General features: G+C 38.4%; 1 protein-coding gene across 23 annotated transcripts in view; it reads right to left on the reverse strand.

The window, feature by feature from the left end:
* The window catches only part of bptf (bromodomain PHD finger transcription factor), a 139,482-nt gene that overhangs the window by 55,142 nt on the left and 70,665 nt on the right, over positions 1-13,675 (reverse strand). For all 23 annotated transcript variants that reach the window (XM_078529001.1, XM_078528999.1, XM_078528990.1 and 20 more), the window contains 6 exons: positions 10,543-10,746; positions 8,341-8,534; positions 7,424-7,779; positions 2,931-3,062; positions 885-1,014; positions 376-511 (listed from right to left, as the gene is read on the reverse strand). In XM_078529001.1, coding sequence (XP_078385127.1) covers positions 376-511; positions 885-1,014; positions 2,931-3,062; positions 7,424-7,779; positions 8,341-8,534; positions 10,543-10,746 — 1,152 coding nt within the window. The remainder of the gene's footprint in view (positions 1-375; positions 512-884; positions 1,015-2,930; positions 3,063-7,423; positions 7,780-8,340; positions 8,535-10,542; positions 10,747-13,675) is intronic.

Raw genomic sequence — 13,675 nt, forward strand, 5'->3', positions numbered from 1 at the left:
GTTGGTTGACAGATAATTATCAGCTAGGATGTCAGGGAGAATTCCTGCTCTCCTTCGAATAATGCAATAGAATCTTTTACATCTACCTGAAAGGGCAGACTGCACCACAGACAAAGCAGCATCCCCTCAGCATTGAAGTGTCTTAGCCTACTTTATATGCCCAAGTCTCTGGAGTAGGAATGAATTTAAATTGATTTTGGTGAAACAAGAAAGCAGTGATTATTTTCCTTCATATCCAATAACAGCAGTTTATGGACATATAACTATTTTTCCAATCTTTGAAATTTGAATTGTCAAGATGTTAAAAAGGATGCATGTTCAATAATAAACAAAAATTGTATGGCACACCCAACCATGAATGGAACTGAAACATACCTTCCAGCTCCTTCCGATAGTGTATATTTGTATTTCCAGGTAGCCGGGGAACAAAACGATGGACGTGGGTTTTACTAATCCACATCCAGCCACCATATCCTGTTACACGATATTCTTCTCCCTTTTGTTTCCATACCTATGTGAATATTATGTTGAATTTAAGTAATTTAAAGAAAAGTTCTTTCATTTTCTCTTCCCTATCCCTCAAGTCCCAGACGATGCTTCCTCCATTGGCCAGAGCAAAGTTTTGGATTCCACACCCATGATAATGGGTGATCATCCAACTGGCAAATAAACATTCTGGCTGCTTCAAGTTATGGCTACCATTCCCCCAGCAGCCAACTGACTAAACTCAGCTTACGTTGGACAGCCTTGGGATTCAAGCTTGTGATTCAAGTGTCAAGTCCATAAGCCCAGCTATTTAATTATTATTATATCCAAGAAAAACTAGGCATTCTTGACAAGTTGTAGGCAAAACACTCTTCACAGATGGTAACCTGACAACCTACCTGGTGCTTTACGGGAAAGGTATATTTCACCCAGGTAGCTTGTTGCATAACTTCCTCTTCCTCCTGTTTTCTCTCTCGCTTTTTGATTTTTTCCTTTTCTTCTCTTTCAACAGATGTTAATCGATAAAACCTGTGATCAATGCAGGAAAATTACCATAGCACTCTAGAGATTCAAATAGAACAATGCACCTCAGTGAACTGACATGATGACAACTCCAAAGGGGCACTGGATACTCCAACTATTCTCTTTCCCTTTCACTTTCATTGGTGTTTGATACACCAGTGGTGGGTTCTGCAGAGATTATATTAGGACTTGGAAGTCCAGTGCAATTTAAATTAAATAGAAGTCTGGAAATTACAGTGCAATATCATACCAATGCTTAACATATCTGTATCAAATGCCTGTAATGATTATTTTAATCCTTTTGTACTTTAGTCTAACTGGTTTACTTTGTGTTGGGGCAATGGTTCCTTTCAATTTCTCCTATCTTGGATCCCCTTCATAACATGCATGATCCTGGTCAACAAGTCCGACAGACAATGTCACCTTGAAGACGGGTGGAAAAAGTACACAAGTATACTCCATCTACTGTCAAGGGAACGCATCTTGCCTTTCTCAGTACCTACCTAAGCAACATGACTATGTTCAATAAATCACAGTGGCTGCAACCCTTTAACAGTTTTGCTTCTTGCCCTCAACTCCCATTATGTTTAAATTAAGCACCTCCTCCCCCCTTCTACACTGCATGCCATTAACAGTTTGAAAAATTGACCAAATAACTAATGTTGCACTAATTTTTTTCACTTGATCAGCACCCCATCTACCACCTTAAATATTCACCAGCAACCCCCACCATGAACGCACAGCATATACCATATACAGGACTCGCCAAGCGTCCTTCAACAGCATCTTTCAAACCAGAAACTTCTGCCAAAACTGAACTGGACCAACCATATTAACACTATGGCTACAAAAGCAGGTCAGAAGCTAGGAATACTGCAGCAAGTAACTCACCTCCTGACTCCACAAAGCCTGGCCACCTCCAAGGCACAAGTAAGGAGTGTGATGAAATATTCTTCACTTGCCTGGATGAGTGCAGCTCCAACAATACTCAAGAAGTTCAACACCATCCAAAGCAAAGCAGCCTGCTTGATTAGTACCCCATCTACCACCTTCAAGATTCACTCCCTCCACCACCAACGCAGTGGCAGCAGTACGTACTATCTACAAGATGCACTGCAACAACTCAACAAGGCTCCTTCCACAGCACTTTCCAAACCTGCGACCTTGACCACCTAGAAGGTCAAGGACAGCAGGCGCATGGGAACACCATCACCTGCAAGCTCCCCTCCAAGTTTCACACCCACCTGACTTGGAAACATATTACCATTCCTTCATGCTCACTGGATTCAAATCATGGAACTCATTCCTTAACAGCACTGTGGCGTACTCATACCAAATGGACTGTAGCAATTCAAGCAGGTGGCTCATCACCCACCACCTTCTCATGGGCAACAAATGCCAGTCCTGCCAACAACGTCTACATCCCATGAAAGAATTTAAAAAACTGGCTGGTAGGAGAATGTCAAAGTGTTAACTGTATTCCTCTCTGCAGATGCTGTCAGACCTGCTGAGCTTTTCCAGGTATTTTTGTTTAAGAATGTTTAAGGCTGACCTAACCTTTAGCGTAATAGCTCAATAAAGAGACACAACTTTGCATGATCAAGTCATGGTCAACACGGTGTGCATAATGCACATCACAATTCTTAGTCTCACTTCTTCATAGTACAGCAAATAAGTACAGAAACGCAGTTCAAAATACCAGATGACCTAGGAGTTACTCTGTATTTTTCTTTATGAAGGAATTCGTGCTCAAATCAAGTTCTTTGTTGGACACTCAATCTTCTCTATTGAAGACTGAAATTGACAGTAAACATTTGTTAACTGGCATTATTTTCTTTCTGAGAAACCGAGGTAAAGAATCAAGGGTCAAGCTGATGTTGCAAAAAAAAAGTAGAAAAGACAACAAAATGAATCAAAATTACCTGGTATGCCCTAAAGAATCCCGCCAGACTGGAAGCATGACGACAGGTTTGATTGCACACTCAAGGATTGCAAGAGCTAGCGCAAATTCCCTTGGTTTACTGCACATCTGGACTGCTTTTATCCAATTAGATCTAAAACAATTTGTTTAAACAAAGTTGATTATAATATTTAACAAAGGTTGCACACACATCAATAACATGAACAATGCATGTTTGTTTTGCCTGTGAAGTCAGGAATATTTGCAAAGTCAGAATTAAAAATGGAGCTCCCTGCTAATCAGTGAGCGAGCTATACAGATGAGACGGTCCATGCTCCAGCCAATTTCAGCTGGAGTGTCACTGGGAGCACAAATGGCCTCAATGCACCTAGGTAAGCAAAGAGAAAAAAATATACCATTCGCAATTTTGAATCCATTGCCAGAAACATATGTATTTTGAGTGAGGTCAGAATCAGGTGCCAGTTGTGACTGATGGTCACTGCCCACAAATACAAGTGAAGCAAGCTGACTTGGATGATGCAGCATAAGGTGTTCGCGCCCAATAAAAGTCACCAGCTTCGGAAGAAAAGGAAAATGTGGGGGCAGGGAGAAGGAAAGAAACATAAAAACAAAGCAACAAACTATTCAAAGAGAAAGTTGTCACCTGGGGGGGTGGGGGCAGAGGTATCAGAAGATCTGTCTTCAACATAATAGTCACACACAAGGTAAGCAAGCTCTGGAAAAACGAAGGACAGCTTGCCAAACATTTCTCATGTTCCTTCTGAAGGCAGTAAAAGTCCCAAGCAATCATTTTCTGCACACTGCCATCACACGGTTATCTTACCCAAGCAGTAACTTTTCCACATACAAGCCTTTTAACATGCAGGCATCACACCTCTGCCTGATCCTGGACAATGCTGGGGGTGGGTCATACTTAACATTTCATCCTTCCTCTAATGTTGAAGCCAATTGTAGCGCCTCCACTCCAATTCAGTAATTCAGCAAGACCACCTAACTTTGAACAGACTAGAGGCAGAACCTCATCTATATGGCTCACAGCTTTATCGAGCCAAACATTTATCCAATAGAGGTGTTAAGAGAGCTTGCCAAACACTTAATGTGGTAGCCCCTTAAAATTGCAGTCATGCCTTATTTCCTAAAGATGAAATATAATGCATTTCCTCTAATATGCTGAAGCAATGGCTATGTATACTTTTCACACTTCTTCCTTCTTACTTTCCTTTTGCATCCCGCTTTATAGGCATTAGTATGCCTTGAGTATTTCAAGGAGCCTGCTCCCAGACCCAACCTCAACTTTCATGTTCAAGGAAAGAAAACTTAGTATATTAATTTGCAAAAATACTAATGTGCATTGCCGTATTAAAAGAGTATAAACAAAGTGCATAGGGGACTGGGAGAGACAGAGTTAGAAATAGTATTCAATTCGGTGAGATCATAGAAAATACAAACTGGTCTAAGTTTGGAGAGTGTGTGTGTAAATGAGCAGAGTGGTTAATAAGGTTGGTGAGCTGCATATGATGCAGTGATTATGAGAACTGGCTCAGGTTTACTAAAATGATTCCAGGGAGGAGGAATTAGTTACCTCGATAGACTGGAAAAACTGGGGTCATTGTTCTTTGAGCAGTGAGGGTTAAGAGGAGATCTGACAGTAATGTTTAAAATCATGAAGGATTTAGGCAGAATAAATAGAGAGAAACTTTCCAATGGATGAAGGGTTAATAAGCAGAGGGCACAGATTTAAGACTACCGGCAAAAGAACCAAAGCAAGATTTTTATGCAACAGGTGATTTGAAATGCACTTCCTGAGAAAGTAGTGGAACAACAATAGCTTTCAAAGGCAATTAAATAAAATGCTTGGAGAAAAAAACTGTAGGGATGCGGGAGTGGAACTAACTGGACTGCTCTTTGGAATGGGTGGCACAAATGTGATGGGCCAAATAGCCCCCTTCCATGTTGTACTATTCTATGATGCCTACTCCAAAAGGTAAAAGAGGAAATTTTGGAGCTGCGAAGTGATGGGTATATATGAGTGGTTAAGTCTAGTATTAAATTAAATAAGATGGATCATTCAAAGATGAACAGTAGCAAGAATGAGGACTGGGCCAGGGAGGGGAGGCTGTGTGGTATTGAGAAAAAAGATGATATGGGAAATAAAAAAGGTAACCAAGAAAATAAGTGCAAAAGTTGGCAAGAAAAAGTAGTCAGGTATAATTTATTTCCCTGTAAATATTGATGTTTCCCAGACTCAAAAGGATCGATTAAATTCAGTTCCACTACATTCATAAAATTCTCAGAAACAAGAATGTGAACAGATAGAGAAATTTCAAGCAGTACATTTTGCATTCAGATCGGGACCTTAACACCATTCCCATCTTGAAAAAAGAACGAGAGCGCCGATATAAAATTCCATCCCAATTACCAGTAAAACCAAATACGGATCAAAAATGAAGCATCTATTAAAAAATAAATAAGCAGGTCAAAGCTGCCTTACCTCATGATTTTAAAACTACCCCCTAAGTAAATTTATGAACACAACTGGAAGTGTTATTTATTCATCGTCATCCCAAAACATGAAAGTCAGCTTAGTAACAAAAGCACATGGGCTACATGTTAACAATCATTGGGTAGATTTGATACACAGGTGTTCACCAGTTGATGAATATAACTCCTTTATTTGAACATAGATCTGTGACAATCTTTGACCTGGAAGCAGTACATTAAGGAAAATCTGTAATTTCTTAAAGGTCTGTGGAATCTGTAAATGTTTTAAGAATATTTGAAAAAGAACTTTTAAGAGTTTGCATCAATTGTAAAGGGATCAATTCTAATTTTCTTGGATAATAAGAAATACTGGTCCACGTGACCTGGCAACCCTTGATCTGGAAGCAATAACAACAGGAAGGAAGTTAAGAAAGAAGCTGTGTGACTGGCAGACACAAAGGAGAGCTACAAACAGAGGAACTGGAGGGCGAAAGGGGTCAGTGCACAGATGTGAATACAAAGAGAAAGCAGACAGAGACAGGGAGAGGAACACAGAATTCTTGTAAGGAAAGGAAGTAAATCGCTCTCAGGAAGAGGTCAGTTTCTCTGCAGAAAAGGAGACAGGAACTTTTGAAGGCACTGTGCGAGTTGGCTAAAAAGGTTCTAAAACATAGAAAGCTGTGCGAATAGCTCAGAGATTCTAAAGAGCTGGGTGTTTTCCCAGAAGTAACCAAACCGTTACTGGTTGGTTGGTTGAAAAAGAACTCTGGAAAGCTACGCAATCTGAATATGTATACAGATGCACATGTGCCTAACCTGCCTCTGGGCAAAAAGACGTCAATGAAGTAATACCTTATATCTGCACCGTTTGGCCAGACATTCCCCAGACTTATCCGTTTCTTTCAGATGAGAAATGGATAGAAAGCCATTACACATACACATTTTAAAACAGAGGGCAAAGCCGTTTTAAGTGTTGAACAGTGGATAGTGTGCTGCTTTATTCTAGTACACACTGCTAAATAGTGTAAGTCCAATCTCTCATCTTACCACATTTTATATGTTGGTGCTTTATATGTGGGGGAGACGGTGGTGTAATGGTAATATCACTGGACTAATAATCCAGAGGCTCAAGCTAATACTCTGGGGGGGAAAACATGGGTTCAATTCTTACCCCTACAGCTGGTAGAATTTAAACTCAATTAATAAATCCGGATTTTTCTTTTATTCTTTCATGCAATGTGAGCATCGCTGGCAAGGCGAGCATTTGTTGCCCCGCCCTAATTGCCCTTGAACTGAGTGGCTTACTAGGTCATTTCAGAGGGCAGTTAAGAGTCAACCACATTTCTGTGGGTCCGGAGTCACATGTAGTCCAGACCAGGTAAGAACGGCAGATTTTCTTCCCCACAGGGCATTAATGAACCAGATGGATTTTTACAATTGACGGTAGTTTCATGGTCACCACTATGGAGACTACATTTCAATTCCAGATTCTTAATTGAATTTTAAACGAGTCTCAGTAATAGTAACCATGCAATTATCATCCGTTGTTGTAAAAACCCTTCTGATTCATTAATGACCTGTATGGAAGGAAATGTGCCATCCTTACCTGGACTGGCCTACATGTTATTCCAGACCCACAGCAATGTGGTTGACTCTTAACTGCCCTCTGAAATGGTCTAACAAGCCACTCAGTTCAAGGGCAGTTAGGGATGGGCAGCAAATGCTGGCCTTGCCAGTGACGCCCGCATCCCATTAATAAAGAGAGAAAGAAAGGAAGAGAAAGCTATATCACAATTTTTAAAAAAATTACTAGCATGCTGATGGTGACCAAACTACACAGTTTGCACAATGCACATTACATTTACTGGCTAGTTCTAAAAACGCTCATACCTGAAATCCCACAGTCGTCTACTGATTGTAAAGAGTTCCCTGTTCACTGTCTCATTTCAAAAACCAAAATAACACTAATTTAAGCTTAATTTATAAACGCAGAAAGAAACTAATTCCATTCACCTATGTGAAGCCCAATTAGGATGCAGGAATGAGGATGGGATATTATTCTCCAGTTGGATAATGGTCAGTCTTAAAGTAGAGATTGTAAGAACTTTTGAGCCATGCACAGCACCATTCCACTTGAACTCGCCCGCAGGGGTCATGCAGAACTTGTGTGAAAGATGCCTTCGTTTGTCATGATCTTCTCGATGCTGATGCTTGTTGAGTGCCAAGGTGCTGGTGCTGTACTGGTTTTGGTAGACACGATACTTTCCCTCTTGACCCAACTTAAACAAGTTATTCACAATTCCCTTCATCACCAGATCTTTTCTTGTGCTCAGGCGAGAGACTTCCCCTTGTGAATTTACCACCAAAACCTGAAAAGCAAATTGATTCTATATATCATTTTCTACAATACATTCCCCAAATTCCAGATTGCGTTTGCTAGTTCCATATGAATATCTTTAAACACCACATTTTAAAACTGAATAATTTCGTGCAACAGACTTCCAGAGAAGGTAGTTCACTCTGGATAAACTGACAACTTAAAAATATCTGCAAGAGGATGGATTGAAGATTATGGAGATATTAATAGCATTGCCTATATTCCTTCCTCCTTCCCTGTTGCCAAGATGACAAAGGAACTTTGAGTAGGGATCAACAAGTTGTGGTGAGAAGTGGAGAACACCAATATACTTAATGAAGTTGATGGCCTAAAACGTTCTTACATTAAACGTGGGAAGATAAAATGCCTCGAAAGTATGAAGTTCAAAGACAATTTTTGAAAGAAAATCTAAAGTCATAGTGGGTTTAAAAAGCAATTTAACTGATCAATATACATGTAATTTTTGTGTAGGTTGCAACATATTGCAAATACAATTTAATTTAAATGAACATTTTAAGAAGAGTATGTTCTTAAGTACAAGCTTGTCTCTCACCTCTCTGCCTTCCTTAAACGATTTGTTTGCCTCATGCACTGCAGCAGCAGCCTGGGCACTCTTCAGCTGACTCAACTTGCTGTCAGGGTTCCGTAACCTCGTGACCATCCTAGTTGGGATAGATGATCCTTTACCAGCTCCAGAGGGATCACCATTTTCGTCATTTGTTTTATCACTGCCGAGTTCTCCTGATTCTACAGCAAATAATCATTGCAGATGTGTCAATGATAGTGCATAACTCACTCACAAAACAATCTTATATATATTGTTACACATTTCCCATTCATATGCATCCTGTCCATTTGATATGTTTTAAGAAATAAATTTTAATCTAAGGAAAATCTCTTCAAAACTGATCTTTCAGATTTACCTAGTTTCTGGCTTCTAGTCTGATTCAAGAGTATGTGGAATGTCACTTCACAGTGAAAGATGCATCGATATCATTACTTCCCTGAACTATTTTGGTCAGCATCTGTTGATCTGGGGAAGGGGGTTGAAGGAGTTGTTTATTGTGCCATTATCCTTGACAATATAACTAAGCACACATTTTAAACATTGCCTACAAAAGAAAACCTTTAAAATATATAGAAACCACTTTGTTTCATAGTATGACAATATTAGATTTTCTTGTGATCTTTAACTAGAATTTCCCATCTCTTTAGGGTTCCAAATGTGTCATAAATCTCTATGATTCTATGATTGAACCTGGTAGCCTCGGTCTTTTCTAATAATTGCAAGCCTGCAGAATTAAAAAACCTGGTACAACATTAATCCATTAGCATCTCTCAGGAATAAGAATGCAAGAAAACCAGTGCATATAGAGTGGGGTTCAATAAGAAATGGCACATACTGTTTCTTAAAAGGCAAGAAACAAACTGTACATTATGCACGATTCCTTGAAGTGGTCAATTTGGTCAAATTGTTGAGGAAATCCCCTACAGTAACCAAATCTCAGTTGTCTTTGTGCTTTAGAGGAGTTGTTGTTTTAAATGTAACATTAATCAGAAGGTCTATTTTTTCAGGAATGGGATGAATAAGCAGCTGTAGCTCCACAATAGGAACACTTCAGCAAACAATGGTACACAGATGCAAACAGGTTTTCAAATATGGAGTTTTAACATCAAGTGACTCACTGAAGGGAGTTAGAGAAATTGAAGCAAATCAACTGATTAACCTTTTAAACAACTCATTAGTATAATTTCAAAGTTTAAGTTTTAGAAAATATTTGCCATCAAACCATTGCGAGGTGCAAAAAATTATTTAAAATAGCTACGTAAAATTTACTACACTGCCCTTTCAAATCAGGTCAACAGAAAAAAGAATCACTCCAAGAAACACGGCTTCAATGCTTGGATGGTGAAGAATTAGGTAATGGAGTTTTAAGATTCAAGGTACTTGTCTCCTATTTAGGCAACCTTGACAGATTTGGTTAAAATACTTCAAGTTCAGGAGTACACACTCAAGAAAAATGGTAAGAGGAATCATGTATGAAATCTATGAAAATATTTTCAATAGCATAGTGCATCACTGTAACAAAGCACTTGGTCAGGGTGATAGATTGTAGGTTTATGTCCCAAATTCCCCATATATACATATAGATCATAATCAGAAAATTGACCACAAAATAAACTGGAAAGGAAAGGAGGGAAAAAAAGGAGATACTTTTGGATCTGGTTTCAAAAGAGAGACTAAATAATCCTCAAAATTTCCCTCAGCCCCAGCTTATCCAATCAGCATCTCCTGTATTCTTTAGGCAGGCAGCTGCAACTCACTCCACTTTTGAACTGGCTGCTAGCAGGTTTTAAGAGCATCTCCCTTTATCCATGCTATCCCTGGCTGTGGGAGATGCTTTCCTCTCCTTGGATGTAACTGTAATCATGTGTGCCATGACACTGCTTTTATGCAACCTATAAAATATCCTTGTGCAACTCATGAAGATTTGACTTTTGGGTAACCCACCTTCTTCCTTGTAAGATTACAATTGTAATCTGCTGGACAAAAATCAGCAAGGGTTCATATCACAATGCGAAATTTAATAAAAATCTAGTTTTTTTCCAGACCAATTTTGGCCTGGAATTGAATTAACAAATAAAATCTTGACTAACACTGGTCCTGTGACAAGCTCTCTAAATGTGTTGTACTTGAACAGAAATTATACGTATCGGCAAGGCAGTATATTAGAAGGAAATAATTAATCTTCACCTGCGTCTTCCTGACCGTTTCCTGAAGACTGTGAGGATCCCTCCATATTCTCTAAATCCTCAGCTATTTTGAAACTGGAATCCTGAGTGGGTGTCTCATTGGACAAATCCACATTGCTGGTACTATCATCAACAGATAGCGGTGACAACATAGTTTTCACAGCAGTGGTGGTAGTAGTATCAGTTGAGTTCTCAACAGTATCTTCTAAAGTAGTAGAAAAAGTGACAAATTGTATGTTAGACATCAAAAGCAATTTACATACTTTCTCCCCAACCAGTGAGAATAAATCATCAAACATTAAAATAGATCAATCTCTATGTAGTTATGAACACAGTCTTCATACAGCTTTAGAATAGATTGGTCAAACTGAACTCAAGTTTACTCATCATAATTTCCTATTTAAACAATATACAGCACTTAATCATTTAAATTATGTTACCCAAAAAACAATTTTCATTTGAATGGCTTTTTAAAATGCTAAAGTGCCGTAGATAAGGACAACAATCATTCTCTCTTCAATCAATTCCTGCTTAAGCCACCAGGAAATGACCAACAGGTCCCAGCATTGTTCTAACTGCTGTTTCCCAACCCAACCCCACACCAACTGCCTGCCCCACCTTCTTTTCCTGGTTGTTGATCCATGCTTGGGTACAGTGCCCACTGGATCTCATGCAAGTTGCCAATTTACACATAAACTCAGTTGTAACATCAGATGGATATTTAACTCAAACTCGATCTTGTCCCCAACCGATGGCCACACTTTCCAGCACAAGTCATCGGATAGAGGGGACTGTAGCTAATTTTAACCTATCTGGTCTGGGTATCGAAGCAAGTTATAGCAGCCCTGCTACCATCCCTGCAGACTAGGAGGCAAATTTGGACTTTCCTAGTCTGAGAGATTGAGTATTTACCCAATGAACAACAGGAACAGAGTCAATTTATGACATCCTTTCAATCTCTTCATATTAGAAAACAAATTCTGAAATGCTGTGTGCATAAAAAAAATGAACAAGGAAATGATTCAATCACAAGAAAAAATACAGAGCACAATGAGAATGAGATATTCCAATGCCACTAGTGTCATGCAGTGAATTTTAAAATATGGAATGGTAGAAAGCAAGATGCTTTGATCACAGACCCATGCATTAAGGAGCAAGTAAGTTTTAATTTTTTGCAGTCAAACTCATCCAAAGTGCACATGAAGAGTAACTATTTAGGGGATGGTAAAGTGGAGTTGAAGTTGATCAGACATGATCTTGCTGAATGGTAGAGCAGTCGAGGGGATGTATTGCCAACTATTTCATATGTCAACTCAGTAGTCTGTAAAATACATCCATAAGTTTGGTAATCTTGTAAAGGTTGCAATAACAAATTACTTCAATGAGGAGCTGTGAAATGGTTGTGTGTAGAGTTACCCTAGTAACATGCTACAGAATAGTTTGAAGTGGGTTGTTCCCATGATTTCCTACGCATGATGTTCTTGATCTTAACTGAATGAGGGGACTGGTACCAAATGGAAAATGCATAACTGTTCTTGGCCCAAAAAATTGTCTATTAATTAGGGAACTCATTTTAAAAATATCAGAACCTTACAAAACAGTTCATAATTCAAACAAAAACTTTATTAAATCTTCTCTTGGTTTTATCCAAGACCACTAGAAACAGTTCCCATATCTCAAGTCTTGTATCACTGTTGTTCCAACCTCTGGTATCATCGTGTTAACTCTACACTGTAAGCTAGGTATTTCAATGTAGTTACTATAAGCTCTCAAAACTACACACACTACTTAAATTATAATCTAACCATTGCTTTGCATAAATTTATCATGGCTTAATTGCTCTTCCTCTTCATGCTCCCATTTATAAAACTCAATGCTGCTAACTTTTAAAAATATTCTTCCTGTATTTGCACATGTCCATTCTGCTCACTTATGTAATCAAATATTTTATAGTCCTCACTCAAGCTGCCCTAATTTTGTGTTATTGCCATCTTTTGAGCAAACTGCTCCTAATGTCTAAAATACCTTCCATGTACATTGGGACAATTCTATGCTAAATACCTTCTTAGCCTGATAAACCACAAGGATGACTAGCGAGAGAAGTGGAAACATTTATACTGGCACAGTAAGTGATGTTCTTCTGAAGAATGTTATTGGGTCAGAGGTTTATTATTGCACCAGAAGGATTCTTAACTGAATGATATCTGGCCTATGAAAGCTGATACGGGGTGAAAACATTTTAGTATTAAAAACATTTTACTTCCAAGTACTACCTTCAAACAGAAATTTTGCCAAGGAGAAAAATAACAGTATTCATGCTTAAAACATATAGCAAATTAAATGGAAACTGAAATTTATTGAAATTGTGCCATGAAACTTAATTTGAAGGTATTAAAGACACAACAGCAAATAGAGATACAAGCAAGGCACTTGTAATGCTCTTTGACAAAAGTGAAAGTAGTATTGAGACACAGCCAATGGTGCAATGCTCTGTAATGAGAGTGTCTTTCTAAAACAGGTTACAAAACAACAGTTGTTAAATAATAACCACAATACAATATCTTCATTCTATTCCCCATTGTTCATTAAATGTAGTCCTGTCACTTCTGGGTTATATAACATTTATATATAGCTACACCAGATCAGATTAGAGTATGCACCTCATATATGAAGTATAATGCCAGATTGGAATAAGCAAAAGGTAAAATCTGGTGAACTTGAAATGAATCTGGAGTACAAGTACAACTGAGTTGAAAATAACATCTCCAAAAATACCAATACCCTTATCAAAAAGGAATATTTCTCCACTTTGTGTTTTTCTTACTGCTACAGAAATAAAAGAAAAGCAACATGCAATTTTCTGAAGCACGTTATTGATAGTGTTAATTAGCAAAGTCAATGTTTCAAGCCACAAAAGTCAGAAATGGTGACAAAAAAAACTAACAAGACATTTCAGATGCATTTAGTTGGAGATGACAACTGATAAATATGATTACTGAAGATGAAGTATCCAAATGAAAATATTGTCAACAAATTAACTGCGAACTATTAATTTAAGTCATTTGGGATTCATTGATAGTGAGATATTTGATAGAGCAGGGTATAATATCTGCGAAAGATTTTCCCTCCTTCAA

Source organism: Cetorhinus maximus, chromosome 24 (genome assembly GCF_964194155.1).
Source record: "Cetorhinus maximus chromosome 24, sCetMax3.hap1.1, whole genome shotgun sequence".
Classification (NCBI taxonomy): domain Eukaryota; kingdom Metazoa; phylum Chordata; class Chondrichthyes; order Lamniformes; family Cetorhinidae; genus Cetorhinus; species Cetorhinus maximus.